Here is a 27,551-nt window from a genome sequence, read left to right as displayed (position 1 = left end):
AAGTAATACGCACTAATGATTTCAAAGAAGTACTTTTATTTCACATTGAAGATTTCATTTGGTTTTCTTTCTTTCTCATTTCTTACTCGTATTGTTACTTTGAAATTGCCTTCATTAATCCACATTCGCGATTGCAGTTGCATTTGCGAATTCCGTTTTTTTTTTAAACGCCTCAACTCACATAATTTACTAATCTCTTACAAAAACTAAAGTAATGTTTGTTTCTTGCACAAAAATCCAGTTAAATAGAAATAGACAAAGTAGAATATTAAACAGGTAAGTCCAAATAAATGGTTTACGAACTAAGTTTTAAACTAGTTTTTGTATTTGTTGGTTTTTCGGTTTGTTTTTTGTTTTTTTAAGAAATGGCAGCTACAAATTTGAGTTTCAAAAGTTACTACCGGAAAATGAGAAAATGGATTGATCAATTGCAAAAAAACAACTTGAAAAAAGAAAAAAATCAATTTTACACTTTCTTCATTCCTCTTCTTTGCTCTTATACCGTTAATTTTTTTTGCGTTTTTCTGGTTTCCATTTTCTTGTTACATCAAAAATTGGTTTCTCACACAAATATTTTTCATTATGACAAAAAAGTATGCTCTTTTTTATATGTATACATATATATATATATTTTTATATATATTTGTATATATAAACACTTATTAGAAGTCCTCGTGTTTTTTGTGTTTTTACTTGTTTTCCGTTAGAAATTCGCCATTCTGATCTTTAAGAAAAAAATTGGTTTTCATCCTTTTCCTTAATATTTTTTGTTTGTGAGTGTATGTGTGAGTGTGTGTGGGAGGAGTGTGTGTGTGTGTGAGTGAGAGAAGAGGTCGTATCCTTACCGTAAGCATAAATAGTTTTGTGTCTACGCAAAAACGTGCTGAGCAATAATTCTAAAAACGCAATAGCTAAATAGAGAGAGGTGCTGTATGTGTGTGTGAAAGGTATCGGTAAATGTACGTACGTGTCCTTTTGTTTGGGTGTGGATTTGTGTAAGTGCTGCATATGTATTATGTCTTCTGTTAGGAAATTACGTATTAAGCTTCATTTTTTTTCGATTTTTAGTAGGTTTTACTTAAGTTCTTGCTTAATTTACACCAATGTTTACTTTATTTTGTAATTCTTGCATGAATATATATATTTTACTTTGTTTCTTATTTACTGTTAGCTTTCATTCCTTTAAATTTTCTGCTTTTTTGCATAACATAAATCCGATTCGAAGAAACACATAGCCACACATTTATATAAACGACAAGATGATAATTATATTTTCCTTGGGTTGTTCTTGTTTTTTTTTTTGCGTTTGCTTTCGGTTTTCTCCGATTTTTTCGCTTTTTCGGTTTTATTACTGCATGCAGTTTCTACAAAAATGTTTGTTGCATACTTTGCTGCTGTGGATGGACAATACATATACACATACACACATAATATTCGGTTTGCGTGCAATTTGTTGTTATTGTTGTATTTTGTTTTTGTTGTTGGCTAGCAACCCAGAGAAAAAAGCAAGGAAAAGGATTTGATCAGGAAAACAGGAGGTAGATATAGGGTAAATAGGCGAAAATAGGGGGCATTTTTGGGGTGGGAAAATCCATGTCCAAACACACACCGATTTGGCTTTCTCGTAAGCAATGAATAATACATTGCTCATGTACACAGAGAGAAAGAAAGACGGTATTATTTATTTTTAGTTCAAATAAATAATCTCTAATTTTGTATATCAATGTAGAACCTCTTATTGTTCAACTTTATGGATGACAGTACATTGATATCTTAAAAATATTATTTCAAGAATTGACATTATTGACATTATTAAAGAACGTAGTTACGAGATAAAGGTGTTGTTATTTTTCGAAAAGTAATATTCGGAAAGTATATTCACATTAGAAAAAAATATGTTTCAAAATGTTAAAAAAAAAATATTTTTCTCTGTGTATCTATTAGGTGTGCAAAAACGTGTCTGTGTGTGTATGGTGTGTATGCAAATTTCACATTATAATATTTTTTTCTTATATTTTCTGCTTGGTTTTCGTTTACACGTTGAGAGTTGAGTTCAATACACATAAATAATCCATCCGACAGAAAAATATGTGAGTTTTTCTTACACAATTTTTATTTATCCTTAACTTGCTCGTTCGGTTGCAGTGGTGGTTGTTGCCTGTGCTATGTGTAAATTGTGTGTGTGTTGTGGGTGGGGGGGGAAGGTGGTTCTTGCCTCTGTTAAGCTCCAACGAATATAAAATAAAAAACCAGAAAATAATAAATACAACACTTGGGTTTTTTGGTTCATTTCTAGTTAACATTTGTTTAATTTTGCATTTGCAGGGAATACATGTAAATCATAAGGCCAAACAAAGCGCCAGCACATCATACATTTGTAGCCAAAGAAAAAAAAAGAAAAAAGAAAAAAAAATAATTATTCAGAAGTAATAATCATGGGGCAGCACGAATTCAATCCCAATTTACAAAACATTTTAATCGAGGAGGTTGTGTGGATGAGGAAATGATGATTACAAAACTAAACAGCGTTGGTTTCCATGCTTTTCCTTCGAGTGTTTATTGCATGTTTCTCTATTAGCGCTTTTATCCCTTCAGCGTGACACATAATGTAAATAATACCGCCAAGCAAATGGATATTCCTTGCATTCGATAGACTTGCTATATATATGTATACGGTGCGTGCTTGTGTATCTGTGGTTTTTCTGTGGGAAAGAGCATCGACTATGGATCTTTAGCTTTTTGGGAGACTGATAATGCTCGTTGTTCTTCCTCATGATCTTCCTCCAGTTCGGCTCGTCGACAACTACTACAGCTGGTGGCATCGCTATCCTCCACAATGGTGCCATCATCATCATCATCGTCGTCGTCATCATCGTCTTCGCCCTCGCCTTCCTGGTCATTATTCTCCCCATATTCTAAACCCTGATCCTCAGTTAGTTCCATATCCGAATCTTCTGTGTGTTGATGATGTTGTTGTTGTTGTTGGTCTTCCTCTGGCTGTTGCTGCTTAAGCTCCTCATCCGGTTTATCGGTCATCATTTCCGCATCCTTGAGAAGTCCTAGTTGCTCTTTTCGCTGCGGCTGTTCTTGCTCTTGTTGTTGTTGTTGGTGCTGTGTTGTTTGCTGTTGTTGTTGTTGTTCTTGGTTATGTGGTTGTTGCTGCTTCTGCTCTAGATCCTCGTCCTCTGATGTCCCGAAATGCGACTGCTGACCCTGCTGTTGTTGTTGTTGTCGGTGCAGTTGCTGCATCTCCATCAGCCTCCTCACCACCACTTCATCCGACTCGACAATACTTTAACCGCTCTTAAACAATAAAATGGCCACCTGGCCCAAATAGAAATAGATGAAGTGGCGCGTCTCGTGGGTGACATACGATCCAAAGTTGCGGCCCACAATGCAATGCCATGTGGGATTGTACTTTTTGTCGAACTCCTTCTTGATGTAGGCCGCAATGTCCTGTAATCGAATGGGAAACGAATGATGCATTAGTCATTTGGTCTTAAAATCTTTTATTTAAAATCATTAGGCTCTTAAGTAATAAGTGTTGACTTAATATTGCTATATTTTTAATAGATCGTGCTTATTTCTAGGAAAAGTATAATCAAAAACTTTCAACAATTCCCCTTTACAAATTAATACAAAAATAATAAATAAAATAATAAGTTTATCAAATAATTATTTTTAAATGTCTCCAAATATTGTACAGCTAATTTATATGTTTACTTATCAATTTTATAAACATTGTAATTGTTACATTAAAGTTCCTTTCAATTTTAAAACATTTTGAATTAATAAAAGTTTAACTTGCACTCATTTTGATGGCAAATCATAATCCAAAATAAATGCCTTTTTTTGGTGCATTGCTTGCAATTCAATTTCGCAGTGTCTATTACACGTTTTCCCCTGTGCAGCTGCCAAATTGTCGGACAAGTTAACGCCAAATTCCATAAAGCTGTCAAAAATGCATTGGCAAGAGAGACAACTAAAACCGAAGAAAAAAAAATTGAAAACACTGTAAGCAGTAAGCGAGGGGAAATGAAAAACAATGCCTAAGTAGCTGCTAACTGTTTCGAAATTAGCGGCAAACGCGGCAAACTCAATAAAATGCCAAACGAAAACTCATTTCCCCCCCGCCGGATTTTCCTCCTGGTTTTCCCAAACCAAGGGGGCTCTGTCACTGGGGCAACCCAAAATGTGACCTCAAAAACAAAAAGCAAGCCACATTCAAACGGGCGAGTGTCGAGGTAAAAGTTTTTGTGCTAATGAGTTAGTTATGATTGTTGTGGGTGCTCTCGCTTTTCCTCGCATTAAACAATTTGGTAGTAATTAAAGCCCAGTTTTGGAGGCACAGGCTAATTATGTATGTTCACACTAGAGAACCACAACGTGAATGCGGCTAAAAAGGGGAATAATAATGAGAAAAGCGAGTATGGAAATGTCGAAGAAAGAGCGGAAATACATAGCGCAAAAAGGGGTAAGCAAAAACAAGTGCTAAAGTGGAAAATGAGGATATAAAATACTAGAAGCACTGCGTTGAAACACATGCAGTTTAGTTTGCCAAATGTCAAAGGTCATTGTCAGTCGCTTTGGCGCTTAATCCAGGGTTACGCAAACAAAAACGCAGCAGCCGACATCACACACACATATTAATATTTATATAGTAAAAGTACAAGTACAATGGAGGTCAGATAAATATAAAACCAAATTTCTCCAAGGAAACCTTAAGAAGCTCAAATTGAGCTTGTCATACAAAATAGTTAAAATATCGTTTGTTTTAAATAAGGCAACACGTAATGATTTATTCTTTAAAGCTTATATTGAAATACAAATTAATATTACATCGTATTTTGATCAATTAATTAAAATTTTGTCAATAGAGTTTTAGATATTAAAAACTTTTAGAGAGGTTGAAGTACCGCGTTTGAATTATCCCTTCAAAAACAAATCCCAACTCAACATGACAAAAACTCCTTTAGCCTAGATTTTTGTCAACTTAACACGACCTCATCTGTGTTTTCCAAGCTCTGTTGGCGAAAACGCAAAAGAATGCAAAAAGTAGATGAAAATATAGCTTTAAAAAACTACAGCATGAATGGGAAGAATAAAATTGTTCTGTTCCGAAAGTTGAGGCAATCTGAAAGTTTTGCTTTTGCCATACTTTTGGGCGCCACATTTGGAGTTGATTTCATTTAGTCATGGGCGGGTCAAAACGGGGATTGAATTTTTTTGGGCAAGCCAAGAAGAAGGTAGGGCCACCGTTCTTGCAGGGGGGGGAATGCGTGCAAGCAAAGTCATAAACTTAACCCGGTAACCCCAAAACAAAAACGAACCAATAATGAAACAAACAGGACAAGCGCAGAAAAGCGAGAAAGCCTCAAAACAAAAAACAAAAAAAAAAGAGGAGAAGTAAAAACAATAAAAAGCTGATTTAGTTGAGTGCCATTATCCAATTCCTTCTTTTAGCTATGCTTCAATCAAAGTTGTCGTCATCATTGTCGTGTTATACAGTCGTACTTCTTTAACTTAATCCTCTACTGCATTCTCTATAAACAACAAACAATATAAGAGGCAATAGTTTTTTTTCACAATTTTTCATAGAAGTTGTAATAAACAATTTGTCCTTTGTGTGGGTAGCAATGTTTTATGGAAAAAGAATCTTAGCTGGAGGATTTTATATTATAGTTTTTATATATTTTTCGATGGTTTGTTTTCTTAAAGTCGGACTGTAATGGAATCCTTTAGCGATCATTGCTATTAAGTCATCCCAGCTGTTCTCTATTTTTTTGACTTTCTTTTGGGCCCTTCTTTATATTTGTTATTTGTTATTATTTTTTTTTTTGTTTTTCAGCCTATTGCGTGTACATTTTCGTGTCGTGTCAGACGACAATATAAAGTTGATTGTTTTATATTCAATTTGGTTTGGGGTGAGGCCTCTTTTGCAACCGCCCCCATAGCAATGCCATGGAATTTTGTTTTGGCAACGTCAAAGATATTCAAAATGAACATTCTGACACACAAAAGCGGCAACAGTGGGTTAAGGGTGGAATACAAATCAAGTGAGTTGAATTGGTGTTTTTTTGCACCACTAAATAAGGCTTTGGTGGCATGTGCATATATACGATACATACATATATACACAACATATTGTTTGTAGCCTAATGAAATCGACATTGCAATTTTGGTCATATAATTTGAGAAGTTTAAGGAAGGCAGGAAAAACTGACACGTTTTGGCAGGAGTGAATACTTATTTTTGATTCAAATAAAAAGGATTCATACATATAAAGTATGTTTATATACCATTTAGTTTATTAGTAAACTAAATAGATAATAAATTAAATGTGTTTTTAGATAAAATAAAATGATAGATAAAAACCAATTTATGAGATAATAAAAGGTTTTAGTCTCAGCACAAACATTTTCTTCACTCTTAGTTAACAAAATTTTAAGATTACAAATTCTGAAATATTCTTTCTACTTTTTTCAAAATGTCACAAAACCTTTTTCATAAATGGAAAGTGAGAGCTAGCATGAAAAACAAAACAAAACACTTTCAGAGCCTTCAATTAAGTCGTGCAGGAAACGCTGCGATAATTCCCTGTTCATTTAGACCACACCTGGAAAATATGCCCAGGATTTTGAGCCCCAACAAATATGCCTGGACACGTTTGAAGCAATGGAAAAACGTACAGAAAGAGGAAAAACTCCGCATTCGATGAATGTGTGTCAATAAAAATGGATGCATGTGCATGTGTTTGTTCTTTACACACACACAATCTATTTACATACAAATAATCGTCTGCTCGCCGTATATTGATTAAACATTTTGGCCACGCAAAAAATCACAAGCAAAACCCATAAAAAAATGTAATAATACAAAAATGCATAAACTTCCCGCAACGATTGAATGCAAAAATCTTTTTCTCCTCGTTTTAATATTATTTTTTTTTTATTGCTTATTTTTTTATAGGGTTCCGCCCTTTGTGCGACACAACTAGACCATACAAAAAATTGACTGAAAGGACATCACAGCGTAAAAACCAAGAGGAAGTTCAACCACCCAACGAAAAACTAATTAAAAAAAGTTTTTAAAAGCTTTATAAAGCAGATTTCGTTAAGTGCAATACAAAATTCCGGTTTTAACAAGTTCTCCATCAAAGTTGTCATTTGCATCGTAGTATTTATATTAATTTGAATTTCCCTTTGTCTCATTTTCAGTAAATCTACCTAAATAAGGTGGTTAGCTATAATAAACTTCATAGACATCTACAAATTATTCTTACTCATCATTAGGGCGGACTTTGATTCACTTAAGCAACGTTTCTATTTCCAAAATCTAAATAATTTTACTATTTAAATATCATACGTTTTATAAAAAAAAGTTTATGTCCATTAATCGGTTAAATTGGTGGCTACGAAATTATTATCTATTTAATAAGAATTTCGTTTCCTGTACTTTCCCATTTCAAGCTAATTAAATTTATTTTTAAAAACTTAAGACCATAAAATAAAAGAATTGTAAATTCATTTTCTGCCGTCCTGCTGCTTTTTTCCTCTTCCATTTAATTTTTTTTTTGGCCCTCTTGTTGGCTTATTTAGGGCTTTGCCTTTAAATCGCGGCTCACACACACACACAGCTACAAAAATACATTGAAATACTGGAGGCAACATAATGCCTATGGATACGATTTAAGCTGCTTGAAAGGTTGCGCGCCCCTAAAAATATATACACAAGGTACAACAAAATCAGCAGCAGCAGCAGCAGCACCAGTGGGCCAATGTTTAACCCTTATGTTCCCCAAGGAGGTGGCATAAGCCCCCGAGCCCCCTTTCTTTGTTTTTTTTTTTGTAGTATTAGTTGCGTATCTAATGGATACCAAAAACTGTTTTTTACCAACACCCCAACCCACACCTTTTGTGTTTCGCTATGATTGGAATTTTGAACTTATAATCAGATATGAAAAATATTTGGGAAATCGAAAGAGGATTTTTTTCGCCGCACTAAGCAAGCAGGTCAACTATTGATTCAAAACAATATTGGCAAAACAACTGCCATTCAGCATCATCTAAAGGTTAAATGTCGCTACCACAATATTATTCTATTTATATTTTTTATAATTTTCCCTCAGTCGCTGGCAATTTTAAAATTTTCATCTAAGCAATTAAATTTGTGTGTTCACCTCGCAGCAGCAACAGCAAAACCAAAAATCCATATTTAATTACCTACAAAAAAACGTACAGACACAGTGAAAAATAATGGCTAACTTATTATTATGCAATAAGCATTGGGAAAAAAAAGAGGAAGAGAAAGGGGAAAAGAGAAAGGAGGAGTAAAGACAAAAAGGCAATCAATCGTGTGGCATATATTTTATTTATAGCAAGAAGAGGTAGGCTCGAAATGGGGAGTGTTTCAGGTGTTTTTTGCATTAGGAGTGGGCGTTATTATACCAACCCCCTCCCCCTATATTCCACCACCACCACCCCCCCCTCACCACAATGACAACATTCGCGAGAAGTGTGCGAGTAAAATCAAAAACTGTGGCATACTTTCAGGCCCTCAGGTCCTGACGAATTTAGTGAAAATCAATTAATTTGTACTCCTAAACAACTTGAAAAAGTTTTAAAAAAAATTAAATTTTAATGCCATTATATTCTGATATTTACTTTGTTTAAAGTATTAAAAAGAAAGAAATAATATTAATTACTTCTGCTTGATAAAACATTTTTTTATCCCGAGCGTTTTTAAAAAAATATTTTATAGTATCATTGCTTCTTCAATAAATTTCATATTTGACTTTTTCAAAGACTTTTTAAAAACTGTAAGTTCTTTTTCTAATTATGAGTGTTGCCACAATGTCATATATTGTTGTTTTCAAACTTGTTAAATTCAGGATTTATTCACATAGAACATTGAAATAAAGTTTTTAAAAATATATGGCCCAAATTTGTTTGTTAACCGATATTCACTGTGTACGCACATTTTGCTTTTACTGCTCAATTAGCAGAACCTCTCTCTCTCTCTGGATTCTTCCTCCCCCTGGCCTTTTATCCACTTCCGCTGTGATTTCAAGTTTACTTTCCTTTGCTTTGGTTTCAAGGACCCGCGTTCTTTTTCCCACCATCTCCTTTTCCATTTTCCCGGTGTCTCAGTGTGTTGTCTTCTGCCATTGGCATTGACAAAGGGGCGCTAGTTGATGGCAATCCCCCGCAGCTTTCCGCCTGCTTTTCCTCTGGGTTTTCCTCTGGCTTTTCCCTCCCTCCATATTTTTCACTGACCTCAGTCAGGGTCCGCACTTTGACCAGCGAACACGTTTCATTGACACGGCAAACAATTTCTATAGCTTTTTCAAAATTCTGCACTATCCATCTTCCCAATTATTTGAAGATTTCGATATGTTTCCAAATTTTTAAAAGGATTTACACATACTAGAATAAAGAGAATACACATTATATATAAAATTAGGTATATTAAAAAAAAAAAATACAAAAAAAAAAACGGAATAGTTCATTATATTGTACATTTTTTTCTACCTATATATATTAAAAAAAAAAAAACCTTTACTTCGATAATAATTATCTAGTTTTTGTTGTACTCCGAGAGTTCTTAAAATTTTAATTTTTTCTCTGTGTACGTAAGTAGTGTATGTGCTTGGCAGTTTTCCTTCAAACGCAGTACGAATGCCCCCCGTCTATCTATTGATTATTCAATTTCTTCGACTTTGTTGACATTGTTGGCTGATTTTGTTTTTGTTATTGTTATTGTTGTTCTTTGCATCCGCAGTTCACTAAATCAAGAACTTGCTTTAGTTGTTTTTTCTCCCCAACGTTGGACATTGTTAATGATGGTCAGTCCTCCGCCGATTTTCCGAATTCCACACCACCACCTCTTTATCAGGGCTACTTTTCAGCCGAAGGTCACTCACGGAACAGTGTTGCTCTTAATCTCAACAAAAACATAACTATGCTCTTACTTTCTTATGCTTGCCACTAAATCACAAACTTTGCGAAATTTAATTTAGTAATAGATAACAGGTACTGATTATTTTTTTTGGAACATTTATCTGTGAGGTACCCCATAGAAAAAATTAATATCTTTTCACGTACATTTTTTTTACAAAAGTTTTCTAAAAACTTTTTTAAATCTTTCATTAAAAAAAATTTTATTTTGCAAATTGCAAATATGCGGTATCCAACTGTTAATGGAAAAGGCTTGGCCTTTGCCATAAAATGCAGCTGGGATGATGATAAGGGCAAAGGTTAAAAGTGATAAAATTACAAAAATTCCCGGAAAATGCAGGCAAATATTGCACATTGTTTGTCAAAGGAGTTTTCCACCCGTTGAGAGAGCAAAAAGGAAAGGAAATCTGAGACGCAGTTGCTGTGAACGTAGGATGTGCGGGTGGAAATGGATGTGGAAATGGAAATGTGGGAAGGCGGCGGTGGGCGGAATTGAACGAAAGTGGGTGGAAAATCCAAAGGCTGCAACGCAAAATTGTGAAATTGCCAAACGCAGTAGAAACCACAAGTTTATAGTTGGGTTTTATGTTTCAAAGCCCAAGATGCAACAATGTCCGAAAGAGATCGAACGTCGAAAATAAAGGCATTTAAATCCAATTTAATTACGGTTGTGGAGCAAAATAATAGTCTCTAATTTCAAATTACCTTATTTGGTAAATAATAAACAAAAGCCTTTAATTAAATTGGGTTTTGGTCGGTATTTATCAAATTTATTTCACAAGTAATAATACGTTTGTAATTTAGCAAATGCGCGTTAGTTTGTTGATATTGAAGCGAATTGAAATCGTACAAACTGAACTTGTAGTTTTCTGTTGATTAATTGATGACCAACAAACTTAAGTAATAAATACAATTGGGCGCCAAGTTTTCCACCCACAAAAAAAACACCTGTTGTGCCTGGCCCCTGCTCTTTTTCAAACCCTTTAATCAGTGGATTTGATTACATGTGAGTCCTTTTTATTTTTATCAATTGAATGTCTACCAATGGCACTCATTTAAATGGCTTTATTTATGACCTAAGCTACACTATTTTAATATTATGTTTTTGTCATTTTATTTCCTTACTTGAATGATAGCATTTAGCTTTTTAATTGGAACGATTAATTAATTAATGACGGATTACTATGATTAACATCATACTTTATCGACCAAAGAATGTATTTTAAAGCCCTTTAAAATGAGATGATATTATTATAAGAAATTACCTATCCTTTCTATATTATTTTGGATACTAATTTAATATTAACCCACATTATATTACAAGGATTCTCTCTTATTTGTTATGGTTCTAAGCTCACCTTCTCAATGTTGTACTTCTCGAGGGCCTGTGTCGCACAGTCAACTGCATCCTGCTGCATCTCCTCGCTCATGTCGGCATTTTTAATAACGGCCTTGCGATCAGACATTTTGGCTGATGTTTTTCTCTGTGATTCACCTGGACTCAAATCGAACTCCTTGAATTTTGTGAGTGCTTTTGCTTGTTGGCCTTATAACTGAAAAGATATGGTAGAGAGAGAAAGGATGAGCAACGCCACTGGTGAGAGCGAGCGCATCGTGAAACGTTATTAGCAATTTCATTAATTAAAGAGCGGGATTTAACCAAGTTAGCTCCAACACATCATATTACACACACACAACGAAAAAAAAGATGCTCGATTAGTTTGTAGTGTTTTTTCACTCAAGACGGTGCTGTAGAAATCTCCAGGACTCAAATGCAACAACGAATTTTTAAATTTTTTTATTTAAATAAATATAATTTTAATATCAAATACAAAAGTTCCAAAAAATTATAAAAATATAAAATGGTGGTTCTATTTATCATTCATATCATATATCATTTTATTTGATGAGATTGATATTATCTTTATAAGGTTAAAGGGTTGAAAATATATACAAATCTACAAATCTTTAAAATAAATATTATATTTAAAAATATATTACAAGAAATATAGGTTAGGGGTTTCGCTCCGTGTACTATATATCAACGCAGGCGCATTGCATACTTTTTCGGGACAGTTTGCTCACACAGCAGAATGTCCTGGCAATTTAATTATAGAAACACAAGCAATACAAGCGGCAATATTACAAATCAAATATCAGGATCCACAGGATGACATGTTAACATACACACAAAGAGAAACACGCATACCAATGCCAATTAGCAGGCAATACATATACATGTGTATGCTTTTAAGTTTGGGAGAACGAGCGAGATGGCAGCAATGCAACATGGCCTTGAACAGATGCTCTTTTTTCTCACTCTCGCCCACGCACACATATAGGGCCATGACAGGGAGACTGCAATAACAACTTATTCAAATTCAAGGCTCACCCACATGCACACATACATTTACCTCATATCGCATTTACTCTTTTTTGTAGCATACTTTTGCGAGCATCGCTTATTAGTTGCGAGAATTCACAGGGAAAGCATTGCAGACAGCACACAATACCAAAAGCGCTGGGCAATGTGCAATTGCAACCTCAAAATCAGTGGGTGGAAATTAAGGGGCATAAGCGGGGTGGTACTGCAAAGCAACCGCAACCAAATGCAGTCGCTAGGATACGAATAAGGTACCCTTAGGTATCCTTTGTACTCCCATTTCTCAACCAATAGTCCCCTCATTTACGAAACACCGAAGTTAAAGCCACCAGTAAAGCTAGACATAAAGCTAATATAAAAATCGCTCAATTAGGGTTTTTTTGGTGAAAAAATTTCGAAGTACAGTTAAGTTACCATAAAAACAATCTCAAGTAGTTAATACAAAAATTTTATCTAAACCTTGGTTAAACTTGAACACTTTAAAATGAGTTAAAATTAAAAAAAAAAAATGTATAAAGCTAAATTTTCCAAAGGTAAGTATCATTTTAAAATAAGACTTAACATGCACATAATTTATCTAATAAAATTAAATAACATTACACTTTATGTTTTGAAGTATTTCTTATAACGAAATTTCGATCAATTTATGTTAAATTATTTAAAAAAAAAAACAAATAAAGAAGGGTCCTTGAAAATAACCAAATCACAATAAAACTTTCTTACTTTCAAACTTAATTTTAATTGTATCAGCTTTTTAAACTGCTTTAATGTGCATGGAAACGATTTCATTCAAACAGCAAAACATGGTGAAATATGCGATTTAACTTTTAAAAGTTCGATTTATTTAAAAACCCCTCTTTTTCTTTTATCTCAAAAGCGTTCTTACTTTCCGAAATTTTTCAATACAACTCCGACTACCTGGTATGGTATCGTTCATCCTTAGAAACAGATTCGATTCGCTCTTCATTCAGAAACAGATTCGAAGCCAATTTCAGTAGTTCTCAATGTTTTTGTATATTCGACGTGTTTCTTAAAGCAATTTGTTTCCTAATGAAATTTGATCGATTGAGCATGTTTGTTCGTGTATTTGACGTTTGACAGTAAAGTGCAGGGCAAATCATAACGGTTTGTCTGTGGGCGGGAAAGATAGAGTAGGAGCGGAAGTGTGGGAGTGAAAGGGAGACAACTGAAAGTTGACAGGTGGGCAAATGGCAATGGAGTGAGTGGGATGGCATGTGTGTATGTGTATGCTACAGCTTCCTCTTCTTCTTCTTGCTCTTTTGATGAAGTCAATTAGAAAACTGCATTGACAGTTAAACAGAAAGAAAACTGAAGAGCGGTAGAAAGAGAGGAAAGACAGGAAGCGGAAGAGAAAAGTTATATATTTATGAGCAAAAAGCGCAATGTTCTGTTTTATTTTTGGGTTCAACTTTTGCCATGAAATGAAATTATAAGCGACAGGATGACAGCAAAGAGAGGAAAAGCGAGGGAGGCGTAGGGAGTGGGAAAGAGAGAGGACATGCACCTGCAAGTATGCAACGGTTTTAACACACACGCATACGCAAGGTAATTGAATTTCACGTTCGTTTGCAACCCGAAACCCGCGAATATCCAATGCACAAATCACTTCTAATTAGGGAACTTTTCTTCTTTCACAGATGATCGATGGACTTTGCGTAAATCGAAGCGGAAACCGCAAACCAAAATTACCTGCGTTTCTATGCATAATTAAAATGACGTCAACCCGAAAACTTGATTTCGCCGCAGCTCCAAAAAAATAGACACCTCCAAAAAAAAAAACCCTGTATTCCCACATATACAAAACACCATGGGAATTTTTCACATTATTAAAATTGCACAACGTTGCATTTTTGCATTCAAGCACATTCACACGGGCTTATTCTACCGTTTTACTATTTTTTATTACTTACCTTTTGTTTTTAGTTAATTGCGCGCGTTTATATTTCACTTGGAGTTCAACAGCTGTCACCGAAATTAGGGCTAATGGAATATAAAACTAGGAGCGTACAATATATATGCTAAAGGCTGAAAAAGCCTTCTTGTTTTTTTCCTTCTTGTTAGCAATTCTGCACGCAATACAAATTTGGCACGCCGCGGCTTTTTGCACTTTTTTTTATCGAGAACAGAGAACGTGAAAAAAAAGCATTTGAGGGAAAGCGTGTTCGTCAGGATTTCAAAGACCGATGAAAAAAAGAGACCCTAGCTATATGTGCGTGGGTGTTTTTACCGCTAAGCGAAGTCGCCTGGATTATATTGTGTTGGAATTGGAAACTGTTGAGAGCTGAGTGTGGCAGCCCGTTCGACTGGAACTTGGAACCACTGAGTTTGCCTGCTTGCGAGAAACTGGGTAGGCGAGAGAGACGGCTTCGATTTCGGGCCTCGGTATCGGTTATCGGGCGACCGCGCCGACACACTAGTCGAACGCCGCTGTGATTGGCTGGTTCCGGGCGGCGTCTGGCAGGCCGTGTCTGGCGGGCGGCTTCTGGCAGCGGTAATGACAGCTATCGGAGTATCGACTGGAGGTAATTAGTGCAAATACATGGGATTCCCACATGGAAAGCGATTCAGCGGGCCATCAATTGCATTCAAATAGTTATTAACCGGAATAACATATAAGTTATATTATAATTTCTTCGAGATCTGGCACTCGATACCTCGGCCTTTTCACTCGATAGGAAGTAATTTAAAACAGAGCATCTCTTTGGTCAGCGCTGCTAACGATAAAAACAGCTGAGTGGCGGGCGGTTATTGGTATTTCAAAAACAACTAAAACCCAAAAATATAAGGATTTTTTAAGAATAAGTATGTGTTATAAAATTCTGTACTGCAACCAAAGACTTGATCGCAAAAATTCATATTTTGGGGAGATGTGCGGAATGGTTATTGGTATTTTAGTAGGGAAAAACACATGGAAGGGATTTATTCTAATAAATAAAAGTCTGAACATTATCTTAAGTACGAAAATATGTTTTAAACCAAAAATTGTTCGTTCGATGACTAAAATTTTATATTCGATACAAAGTGTCTTGCATTTGATGTTTGCAAAATCGACAGAGTTGCTTACGATAAAATAACAGCTGGGCGAGCTAAAAATCATTAAATTTAGTTTATAACAAAAAATTTATTATTTAACAAAATAAACCTAAAACACTTTTTTTTCGAGTTGTTGTTATAAAAAATAAAGAAAAATAAATAAAGAACCTGTTACTCATATTTTTCAGGATTCGGAGATAAGAGCTAGAAACTATATTAAACATATATTTGTATGTTTATAATTGGAATAATAAAATATTAGGGCAAATAATAAAGACAAACACACATTAATTGCTTTGTTTTACAAGAATATCGATTTTACAACACGTATATTTGCTGAAAATGGTGTAATTACAAATGTTTTTTTTTAGGTAATTGTAAATAAAAAATAATGTAAAATTAGTGAAATACAATTATAAATAATATATCAACAATAAATCATGCAAACTTGTAAATTTAATATATGTGTCGGATTTAAATTCGAATTTGAAAATGAATACCAAAGCCACCCCAATAATCGTTTCCGGTTTGTGCAATTTTAGTTTAATATTTTTGGAGGAAATGGCAACACCCATTTAAGTATTCCGAAATATGGTTTTTAGTAATTTAATTTCTAAATTAAAAAAAAAACTTTTTAATACATTAATCGATCACAACAATCGCACATCACTGTTATCGATTAGCGTTTTTCCAGTATATCCCACACCTATCGACCATGGTATTTTCGTCCTACTTTCACAACGGTCACACGCTTTCTATTTGATTTCTCGTTTTTTTTTTTCTCATCTAACAATTTTTGTTAAACAATTTACCGTGAATTTTGTTGTTGTGTGTGTGGATGTGTTCGGGCTAGCGCAAAAAACAAAAGCGGAAAAAGTGCTGGGAAAATCGAATGAAAAGAAAAAAAAACAACGGCAGAAAATGCTGGCAAACAAGAAATCATCCAGGTGAAAACTGCGCGCCCTTCGTCTTCGCTAAGGAAAAAGGGGCGTTTTTCGTGCAATATAAACCAAAAACAAAGGATAATCTGCATGAAATCAAGGGAAACTCATCAATTTTGGCGGCCAATTTGCAAATACAAAATACTAAAATACACTACATGGATTACGCACACACACAAAGGCACTGGCGAACGTAAATAGACTACATACAGTTGTCTCACTTGCTCTACCTGCAAAAGCAAAGGCTGCCAGAAAGAGATAGGCTGATTTGCTTTTTCTTGTACTTCTATATATTTTTTATTGTTTTTTGTTGTTGTACGTGTGTGTGCGAGAGTGCCAAATGTCATCGGAAATTACAACACTGTAAGAAGAAGAAGCAGGAGCAGTAGTGCAACATAAACAAAACAAGAGGAAAATAATAATAAATAAAGAAAATGTTGCCCGCCAATAATAAAAGTAACACCAATATAAGTACAACCAGCACTACCAATACCAACAGATGCCTCATCCAGTCGGCCATTGAAAGAACGGTAGTTCGTCTACGGGAAACGGCAATTAGCGGTAACATTCAGGACTCCACAGAAGCACCATGCGTGGAATACGATATTATAAACTATTATGCAGAGAACAATAATAATAGTACGCCCAGAATTGCCGTTTCTCCGCGACAACAGCAACAGCAGTTGTCCTCTTTTCGCCACGGCGGCAACAATAACAATAACGGTGAGTGCCATCCAGCATTGGATGGATCCGGCAGTGTTGTTGTTGTTGCACCGGCAGCGGGAAAGGAACTAGAAGAGACAGAACGAGGAGTAACAGCAGAGGACATGGAAGTGGATGTGGAAGGGGGATCCCCAGTGAAGCCTTTTAACCCAAAAAGACAACAACAAAATCGTTTTAAAGGCGGCGGTGGAGCTTTACGCCGTTCGGCGGCAATCGTCCCAGCGAGATCACTTCCAGAGAGCAGTAGCAATTCCAATTCCAGTAGCAACTGCAGCTCCAGTGCTTCCAATCCCTGCTCTTCCCTTGGCGTTAATATGCGAGTAACGGGACAATGCAGCCAGGGCGGGAGGAAATACATGGAAGATCAGTTTTCAGTGGCCTACCAGGAATCTCCAGTCACGCACGAACTGGAATACGCATTTTTTGGAATATACGATGGTCACGGAGGCCCTGAAGCAGCGTTATTTGCCAAAGAACATTTAATGTTGGAGATTGTCAAGCAAAAGCAATTTTGGTCGGATCAGGATGAGGATGTTCTGCGGGCGATACGTGAGGGATACATCGCAACACATTTTGCAATGTGGCGGGAACAAGGTGAGCACAAATCTAATAATAATATTACAAAATAAACACTATTATAATGCAAAATAGAAATTAAAAAAAATATCCTTAAAAATCTAGTTAAAATAACTAAAAAAATGAATCTTTCAGGCTTAAAATTAAAATAAAAGTGAGAGAAAATATTAAAAACAAAAATCGTTTTGACATTAAACCTCAAACTTTTAAATTTTAGACAGTAGGAGAACTAAGTATATAAACTATAACAAATTTTCTTTATCTTGTTTGTATTTAGTATTGCATCATTTATTTGTTGTTCAAATCATTAGAGATGCAAAAGATTTTATAACTGCTTGTAGGTTCTTTTCAAACTTAGTGAATCCCCCCTTATTAGGGTTGTCATTGCGCTCAACAAAAAAAAATCAAAAAATGACCCCAACAGCTCCCTTGGGTTTCCCATCTCTAGGTAATTATGCAACTGTGTGTGGCGGTGACTCAACCATCGCTCAATTCGCTCATCTCTAGTGTCAGCCCACACTAAAAGATACACAGATGCAGATACACACACACTCAGTTATCGCTAGTGGAATATTCCACGGGCTTGCCATATGGCTGTACTCTTGCCAAGCATGGCAACCCCGACATAGGTTAGAGTGGGAACACTGTATGGCAAAGGCGTTTCGAAATGCGAGAAAGAAAGGGACAGGGAGAGAGAACGAGAGGGAGGAAAGAGAAAATAAATGTGTGCCCATTTCCTCTTCACATAACAAAATACACAGAAGTCCAAGGGATGCCAGAAATGTATATAAATGGATATCTGTGTGTGTGTGTGTGGGGGGGAAAATATCAATATTTTGATCATGTTTTGAAATTCCAGATAATCCATTTTACCGCCAAAAATGCAAGGATCTTGAAAAATAAAAAAATGTATTAAATAAGCTGTTGAAAAATCATTACTCATCGCCTCATTAAATATTTTAGTGAGATGTTGTCATGGTGACACAGATAATTTGCTTTAAATTTTGTAATTGCATTTTGCTTGCTTGGTAAAAACCCCAAAAAGTAAACATAAATTACCAAAATAAACTCGATTTTGTTTTGTTATTGCTGGGGCTTTATTATTTGTATTGAATCTCTAAAACCATCTCTTTTAAAAATGCATGATATTAAACTTAACCTAAAAAAAAAAAAGTTTGAAGCTTTTATAGTATGATTTGGAACTTTTTCATTGTTTATTTTAATATTTCTACACAATTTCATGAGGTGATGAAATCATTTAAAAACATTTTTAACGAAATATGTATGTATTAACAAAGATAAATAACTGATTTAGGGCACTCTAAATGACAAAGTTCTAGGAATAAATATATTTGGGAAAATGAATCACAAAAATGCCTTAGCCAAGCAAACTTTTGTAATCGTATTTAGAAATACAGATTATTTGTGCATTTTCTAATCTGATGTTTTCGTAACCCCATCCCGCAGAGAAATGGCCTCGCACCGCCAATGGACACCTGAGCACCGCCGGAACCACCGCCACAGTGGCTTTCATGCGTCGCGAGAAGATCTACATTGGTCATGTTGGTGACTCCGGGATTGTTTTGGGCTACCAGAACAAAGGTGAACGAAACTGGAGGGCACGACCACTGACCACGGATCACAAACCCGAATCGCTGGCGGAGAAGACGAGAATCCAGCGAGCCGGTGGCAATGTGGCCATCAAATCGGGTGTCCCCAGGGTGGTGTGGAATCGACCCAGGGATCCAATGCATCGCGGGCCCATCAAGTGGCGAACGCCAGTGGATGATATACCCTTTTTGGCGGTGGCCCGTTCGTTGGGCGACCTCTGGAGCTACAATTCCCGCTGCAAGGAGTTTGTTGTGAGTCCCGATCCGGATGTCAAGGTGGTCAAAATCGATCCCAGTACCTTTAGGTGTGTATTCGAGATCCGCATTTCCCTGCTTTACCATTCAATAATGTCAATAATCCCCCTGCAGATGCTTAATCTTCGGCACCGATGGCCTGTGGAATGTGGTGACTGCCCAGGAGGCGGTGGACAGTGTCCGCAAGGAGCATCTAATCGGCGAGATACTCAACGAACAGGACGTAATGAATCCCAGCAAGGCGCTAGTGGATCAGGCCCTAAAAACCTGGGCCGCCAAGAAGATGCGGGCGGACAATACGTCCGTTGTGACTGTGATACTAACACCAGCGGCCCACAATAACTCGCCCAGAACTCCAAAGCGTTCCCAATCCGCCATGGCACGTGATACTGACCTCGAGGTGGAGCTTTTGCTCGAGGAGGACGATGAGGAGCTGCCGCCGCTCGATGTGGAGAACAACTGCCCCGAGTTTCTCATTGAGGAGGACGAATATGTACTGGATCAGCCGTACAGTGCCTTGGCCAAGCGGCATTCGCCACCCGAAGCCTTTCGTGATTTCGATTACTTTGGTCTGGACGAAGATGAGCCTCTAGAGGAGGATGAGGAAACATCGGCGGCACAGAGTCTGTTTAGCCCCAGGAAAACGTGGCGCAAGTCCTGGACTGGCGAAACTGATCCAGAGCCCGATCCCGATCCCGAACCAGATCGATTGGATAGTTCGGCGCTGGGCATGTATTCTCACACCAGCATCGACAAGTGCGCCATGTACGCGAATAGTACAGCCCCGCCAGCAATTAGTCCAGCGGAAAGGGCTGCAAATCGAGAGCTAAGCGAACTGGAACAGCACTTGGAGAGTAGCTATAGTTTCGCCGAGTCGTACAATTCGCTCTTAAACGAACAGGAGGAGCAGGAGGCACGTTCTCGTTCCGCAGCAGCAGCTGCGGAAGTCGAAGCAACAGCCGCAGCAGCAGCAGCACAACAGACCACTGCCCATTCCGCATCCGTTGTGGTGGACCGCAGCATGTTCGAGATAATCCAGGAGCAGCAGCACTACCAGCAGCAAGAGGGTTACTCGTTGACGCAGCTAGAAACCAGGCGCGAGAGGGAGCGGCTGACCGAAGCGTGGCCACAGCAGCCGGCGGAGCTCCTCGAACTGGATGCCCTGCTGCAGCAGGAGCGGGCCGAGGAGGAGCAGGTGGCCCTGGAGCAGCAGCTGCAGCGCGAGCAGCAAATGGAGGCGGAGGCGGAGGCGGAGGTGTCGGCAAGCAGCAGTAGTTCGGAGCAACATGAGTTTGTTTTCCCCGTTGCCGCCGAGGAGTGGAGTCCCACGCTAACAGAAGAGGACGAAGAGTCCACGGTAATAGACATCCAGATCGAACAGCAACAACAGGACCTGCAGGACAATGAAGTCAGCTCTACGCTGCCCGCCACACCCATTGAAGTGGAGCAGCCGAAAAAGTTGCAGGAAAAGCAGCAACAGCAGCAGCACCAGCAGCAGCAGCAACATCAACAGCAGCAGCAGCCCGAGAAGGAGAAACCCATGGCCAGGCAGGAGAAGAAGCTGTCCAAGAAGCAGGAGTCGGGCAAACTGGATCAGGGACTCGTTGCGGTGCTGGAAACGGTGGCGGAAATTCGCAAAGAGGACGCCCATACCGTGCACTTTATATTCGAGCAGATCCAGAAGCTGCAGGAGTCGGAGATGCCAGCCAATGGCGCGGTGGCCGAGGCCGAGGCCCTCGAATCTGGCGGCCTGGGTGGCTCCATGTCCGCGCCACGCATCCGCCAGATGCGTCGCTATCGCAACGTGCCCAATGAGAATCACCAGCACATGCAGACGCGTCGCCGCCAGATGTTCAAGCACGGCAAGCCCAAGTCCTTCATAGCATCGAGTGCAGCGGCCATTGTGGCCTTTGGCGACAGCAGTGGCTCGGTTGGCGGAGCAGCAGGATCGACTGGCAGTCCGGGCGAAGGTCGTGTGGGTGGAGGAGGATCCGCGTCGACTGGCAATGGCAATGGCAATGGCAATGGCAATCCAACGGCGGCGGTTAATCGCCGGCGCAGCGTCAATGTGGTGGCCAGTTCGAGTGGCAACAGTGGCAATGGTGCCACCAGCACCTCCATGATGGTGACCCGCCGCAGTCACAGTCTGACAGTCAGTCACGCCAACGGTGGCGTGAGCAAAAGGCAGCTACGCAGCAGTCTTTGCAGCTTGGCCCTGGGATTGGACATGACCAAGCGAACGCTGAGGACGCGCAATGTGCCCGTTTCGACGGGAGGCCAGGCCACGCCCGTTAGCGGCTCGTCGCCGCCGGGTGGTGGCTCAAGTCCAGGCGGTTTCAACAGCCCCAGTAATCCGGTGAGCACGCCCCGGGGAAATATCAACGCTGGATCGGCGGGCAGTGGCTCGAGGCGCCTGAAACGCAATCACGAGGATCGGGAGCAAAGGCGGAGCCTGAGACGGAGCACCCTGAGTGCCAGTTCGAGCGGAACTGGTGGCGTGACCAGCTCGAATGCCAAATCCAATCGCCTGCAGGCCTGCAATGGTGCCATTTCCGCCCGTCCGCCGCCCTCGCCCAAGAAACTAAATGCAGCGGTGCCCACGCTGGCGATCGGAACGCGGGCCTATACCGCTGCTCTAGCGGCGGCGGCCGATCACCTCAATAAGCGCTGGTCATTGCGGAGCAGCAGCAGTGGTGGCACCAGCAACCTGATCACAACGATTAGTTGTTACAGTGCCCGGAGCAGAGCGGCGGCAGCGGCAGGAGCAGCCGGGCAGCCAGGAACCGCTGGAGGAGCAGGAGGACCAACACCGGGAACATCTTTAACCGCATCCACAGCAGCCACACGTCGGCGCTAAGCAGAAAGTGTAAAGAAATCGAAAGAGAAATCGAAAGAGAAATCGAAATTGAAAGAGAATCCCAAAATCAAGCGGGCGAGCAACTTGCAAGTACAAATCCTAAGCAACGGAAAACCTAAAAAGCCTAGTTCTACAAAATCGAAAATGCAAAAATTATAATCGTAATTTACAACATTTTTTTTTGAATGTGCACAACACACACACACACACAAACACACACACATCGGATCTATAGTTTTATTGTATAAAGAAAGCTATTTAACACACATATTATATATTTATACCTAAGCCTAAACAATAAAACAAATTCATAGTGTAGCTATAAAACGCAGATAGTATTTAGTATATAGTACATAGATATATATATATATATATTTTTGGTATTGTCTGTAGTAAGCAGTTCTCCAACAACCGTCAGTTTTGTCCTTCAATATACATAAATGTCTTTTTCTATGTTCTACTATTTAAATTGTAATGTTTTTTTGTCTCGTCTTTTATGTTTTAATGTTTTTACGCTAAGTTTGACTAAGCTAGTTGGTAAGTTAAGTTAACAAGAGAGATGCTAATAACTTTAATCATTTAATTTCCTCTTTATTGTGCTTTGTTTTTTTTTTTAATTTTTTCAACTATCAATTTTATGTCATCGCGCTCTCATGCATTAAGCATTAATCTAATGAAATACATATGATATTTTTACATAATTAAGTCGAGTCTTGGATTTTGATTGGGCGTTTTGGAAAATTTTGGGGAAGGGGGTGTGGCTTTTTGTTGCAGAAATGAAAAGTTAAATGATAAATAAATGGTATAATAAGTTTAAAGTTCATCAGAAACTAAGTACCTATAATAACAAGCAGAATTTAAGTTATTCACAAAATTGCACATTTTTTTTGTTTAAAAAATTTTAATGATTTTTGAATACTCAAAAGCTAAACAAGCAACTTTGCATTTTAATTAAATAAATTTAAATTTTAAAATTAAAAAGCATTCATTTTCAAAACAGTCATCAATATGTAGAAATATCCCTCAAAAATTCACAAAAAAAAATTACTCCGAAAGTGTTTTTTGCAGAAAGAAAATTTTATTTTTCCAAGCCAATTGATGGGGAATTTTGGCCAAAACAAAGTGATAATTTTTCAGAGTGCTGTAACGGTTTTTGGTAGCCACTTGCCGAAAAAGTAAAAGTAAAAAAACAGAAGACTTGGGAGTTCGGTAACACGAGGCTGGTCAAAGGAAAAAAAAAGGAAAATTAACATTATGTAGTAAAATAACATTTAAATATAAACTGGTCAGTCAAGCTGATATCAACGTAGTGTGGTGAATAACATTTAAATATAACGGGTCAGTTCAGCTGATTTGCTATAAAAACTTAGTTAGCGGGGAGTAACTCCGCGGGGACAAGTTTAACATTTCTGTTAGAAACCGATATATTTCAACATTTAATGATGGAAGAATATCGTTGATGCACTGCTTAATAAGTCGTTGAACATTATCGTTGTCAGAACTACCAAAATCAAGCAAACACGATTATATAGCGGTTTATTGTTATGGCTTGCAAGCGAAAAGTGGGAAACAACAGTTATAATACAAAAAATAATTGTTTCATAGTTTAATGCATTTATATAGCCAAAGAGTTTTTGCATTTTAAATCCTTTCAAAGTAAAATTTATTTAATCCCATTTTAAAATTTCCGTTACTTTTAATTTATATTTTTCGTCATTTAGCTTATTCGGTACTTTGTGATAGCTAAAGTTTAAGAATTTAAGTTATTTTCGTTAGTTTTCATATCAAAATTAAAACAAAGTATCGCTGATATTCTTAACCTAAATGCATGTCCTCAAGTGTAAGCGGTCGTTCTGCGTTATTGCTCTGATTGCTCCGATATCGATAGGAAACTCACGTAAGTGTAGGCAGGGTTTAACAGACATAATACGTACTGAAGTGGAATCGTTACAGTGTTAGGGATGGGACAGCATCGATGATGCCTTGCCAAACACCGATATTAAAGAATATATCGATGGAATCGATATGGGCATTGACGCTTTCCCATCACTATTGTTTTTTTCTTGCTCTCGGCCAAATAATGCCAGTATCGCGCACCGCCGTCATAAAAAACCGACACTAAGAACAGCCCGTGTAACAAATACACTAAATGCGTTAAGAAAACAACAACCCTTAAAACACAAGGGCGTATTACAGAGTGTTCGGAGCGGCAAACAAATAAAGCATATAACAACGACATCGCGTCGCTTTCTGCTGGCCAAATAAAAATCAAAATTAACCGTCTTTAGCGCGTAAAACTATATATTTAGAATTTAAAACAAAATGTAAGTGAAAAAACGATCGAAATATTGGAAATGATACATTAAAGAACTAGACTTGTGGAAATGTGCCTTAGTGTGTGTGTGTTTTTAACAGTTACGTCTGGCATAGATAACCGTTTTCCCTCTTTTCCCCTCTCTCCCTCTTTTTTCCTTCCATTTTCCATTGCTAGCTTAGCTGTACATTGTGTGCGAGGGAAAAAGAGCTAACAGACAGCAATGCGATCTCTCATCCTCTCTCTTGCTCTCTCTGCACAATTGGAAAAAACAATAACAATAGAAAAAAAACATATGAAACTGCAAATTGCCAAGTTAAATATTTAAACGCAGTTTTTAGTTGCGATGTCCTTGACATAATTGCAGTTTTTTGTTGCGGCCATCGATTATTTCAGCCTCACTTCCCCTCCCTATCTATCCTTCCCACGATGGGGTTGTTGTTGTTCTTGTCTGCGGTCTATTATCATTCCAATGTGAGCGTTACTGATAAGGAGGACAAAAATATAAAAGTATTAAGCGAGGTGCAGGCTTCAAACCACATCCCCTGAAACTCTTATCCTCTTGGCACTGAGGTTTCTTATTTATTTATAGTGTCTGGAATTTCCTAGGCATTTTCTTCTCCCACAGAGCGATTTATCTCCCCTTCCAAGTTGACCTTCCAGCTGGAAGTCATGCATTAAAAATAGTACAAACACACGGATAACAAAAACAGATTGTCTTAGATCACAGGCGGAGTGAAGGGGACAGCAGGAGGCCAAGTTCATTGTCCTTGATCAGAGTGTGTGAGTGCTAGAGTGGGAGGGAGATGGCCAGGGAAAGTGACTCTCCCCCGTTGACGTGTCACCAATGCATTCAAAGTGCACTGGGTGCGATAGAGAGGGGGCGATCAGTAGCGCAGCGAAGGGGGTGGAATTATAATTATTCTTTCAACCACCCATAAACTTATATAACAACCCCCCAAAAGTATCCCTGGTTTGGTTTTAACTCTTGGTAGAATTCATTTTACTGTCATAGAAAAAATATTCAATTTTAAACATGGATTTATCAATGTACTTTATCATATAGGGGCTGTCTATTTATTACATAAGAAGTAATCATCATTTATTTACATTATCAATAGTAGTTTGCTATCAATAAATAATAAACCAAGTAAAAGTACTAAACATATAATCTTCTTTATGTTCAAATCAAAACGAGATTTATTATTTTAATATTTTTATTTCTGTTAGCAAGAAGTAAAGTGGTCTCTCCAAAGTATCTATGAAAACATTAAGTATGGCAATATTTAATTTCACAAGCTTTCATAAGAATGAAAACAGTTTCTTTAACGGCGATTCGCCGTTTGAATTGGATTTCCTCGATTGAAAATAGGGACAGCTTTTGATAACTAGGGAATTTCCCATTAATCTCGCCAAGTAAGCACTACTGAACCGCCTGTGATTCAAATATTTCCCCCTTTTTTTTTTATTATCATTCTGCAACTTTCACACGCCTATCGATGTGAAACCCTACCCCAAGTTACCCCCTGCCACGCCCCCTTTTGGGTTTTGTAAGTCGCGCCTTAGCCTTATCTCCATTTCACGCTTATCAGCAGTAAGTCGGCTTTAATTATGGTTCGAGGGGCTTGAGTCATGGACTTACGAATGCATACATACTTATATATTTTGGGAAACAAATGTTTGCTATGTATCGGTATTCGGCGTTATCAGCGTTCTGAGTTTTTAGTACCTGCCGAGGGCGGTACCTGCAAGTCAATAGCTTTATCTTTATGCAAACCCGCGAGAAGCGACCGAAATGGTAGCCCAAAGTTGAGTTTTTCTTTTTAGTCGGATCAGTAACCTGTCCGTTGTCAGTCCTCGCTCTACAAATAACATACAATACAGCTATATAGCCATATATTAACCAGTACCGACATCAGTTCTATATATATTTTCTAAGCAAAAAGTGTAAAAAGAAACCGTGTTGGTGTTTTACCATCTCGATGCGGAAGTGTTTGGACTGAGTAAGTTTTCTGGTTACGCTGCTGTGAGTCTCCTATCGAAAAATAGTAGAAAACACCTCTCTATGAGGGAGAATCTTGCAGCGCCGCCGCAAACAAGCAACACTTAACGCCCATAAATTAATTACTACCAAGCACGCCAGAAATAAAAAAACTTAATAAAGAAAAGAAGCGACGAAGAAGGGGCCATGGAATTTCGAATAGATCGTTGGGGCGGATCTAATTAGCAGCCGAAAGGGCCGATCATATTTCTTCTTTTTCAAAAGGGTATTACCATTTTGTGGCTTTAATTTGCAATGCAATAAAGGTTATTCAACATAAATGTTAAACTGCAACGCTAATAAAGTTGAATTTTAGAAATATTATTTCGAATTTTTTTCGTTCATTTATATTGAGAAAACTAAGATGTTTTTTTTTATATTTATAATATAAATATAGAACATCAAATATATAGAATTTTAGGGGTATTTGATAATTCGATCGCTTCTTTTTTCAATTTTTCCGTATGCAGAACGCAACCGAGGGAAGATACATCCAAAATACATGACAGCCCCTATTTATTCCATTCTGTTCTGTGATTGATACGCCCCCAACGAAATGGGTGCGAAAAAGACTCGAAAATAGAAAGGCAATTGGCGGACTGATTAGCCAGGCCCAAAGCCCAATCCCAATTTCAAATCCCAGACGTTGATTAATGGCCTTTAAGCCAAACTGTCGTTGTAGTCATGCAAAAAAAAAAAAAAAAACGCAAAACACCACAAATAAATTACAATTTTATTCAAATTCGAAAAGAACACCAAATACATAAAGGAACGTTTCTAATTAATTATTTTTATCTGTTTTTCTCTCTTGCAGCACTCGTATATAATTCGTATATATATA

General features: G+C 37.8%; 3 protein-coding genes across 3 annotated transcripts; 1 reads left to right on the top strand and 2 right to left on the bottom strand.

The window, feature by feature from the left end:
- Nucleotides 1-19: 19 nt before the first annotated feature.
- LOC108137149 (probable serine/threonine-protein kinase fhkB) lies at nucleotides 20-3,255 on the bottom strand. The gene has a single exon (XM_041709543.1). The coding sequence runs from the start codon at nucleotides 3,253-3,255 to the stop codon at nucleotides 2,722-2,724; it is 534 nt and encodes a 177-aa protein (XP_041565477.1). The 3' UTR covers nucleotides 20-2,721.
- LOC108137150 (dynein light chain 1, cytoplasmic) lies at nucleotides 3,229-14,715 on the bottom strand. The gene is made up of 3 exons (XM_017258716.2): nucleotides 14,588-14,715; nucleotides 11,315-11,509; nucleotides 3,229-3,456 (listed from the first exon to the last, which is right to left on the bottom strand). Exons 2-3 carry the CDS (start codon nucleotides 11,420-11,422, stop codon nucleotides 3,295-3,297), a joined length of 270 nt encoding a protein of 89 aa, XP_017114205.1. The 5' UTR covers nucleotides 11,423-11,509; nucleotides 14,588-14,715; the 3' UTR covers nucleotides 3,229-3,294.
- Nucleotides 14,716-16,116: 1,401 nt separating this feature from the next.
- Nucleotides 16,117-23,063, top strand: LOC108137141. Its single transcript, XM_017258703.2, has 3 exons — nucleotides 16,117-17,651; nucleotides 19,101-19,548; nucleotides 19,613-23,063. Exons 1-3 carry the CDS (start codon nucleotides 16,769-16,771, stop codon nucleotides 22,353-22,355), a joined length of 4,074 nt encoding a protein of 1,357 aa, XP_017114192.1. The 5' UTR covers nucleotides 16,117-16,768; the 3' UTR covers nucleotides 22,356-23,063.
- Nucleotides 23,064-27,551: the final 4,488 nt, after the last annotated feature.

This window comes from Drosophila elegans, unplaced genomic scaffold (assembly GCF_018152505.1).
Source record: "Drosophila elegans isolate 14027-0461.03 unplaced genomic scaffold, ASM1815250v1 contig_149, whole genome shotgun sequence".
NCBI classification, from domain to species: domain Eukaryota; kingdom Metazoa; phylum Arthropoda; class Insecta; order Diptera; family Drosophilidae; genus Drosophila; species Drosophila elegans.
This window is presented reverse-complemented; position numbering and strand designations above follow the sequence as displayed.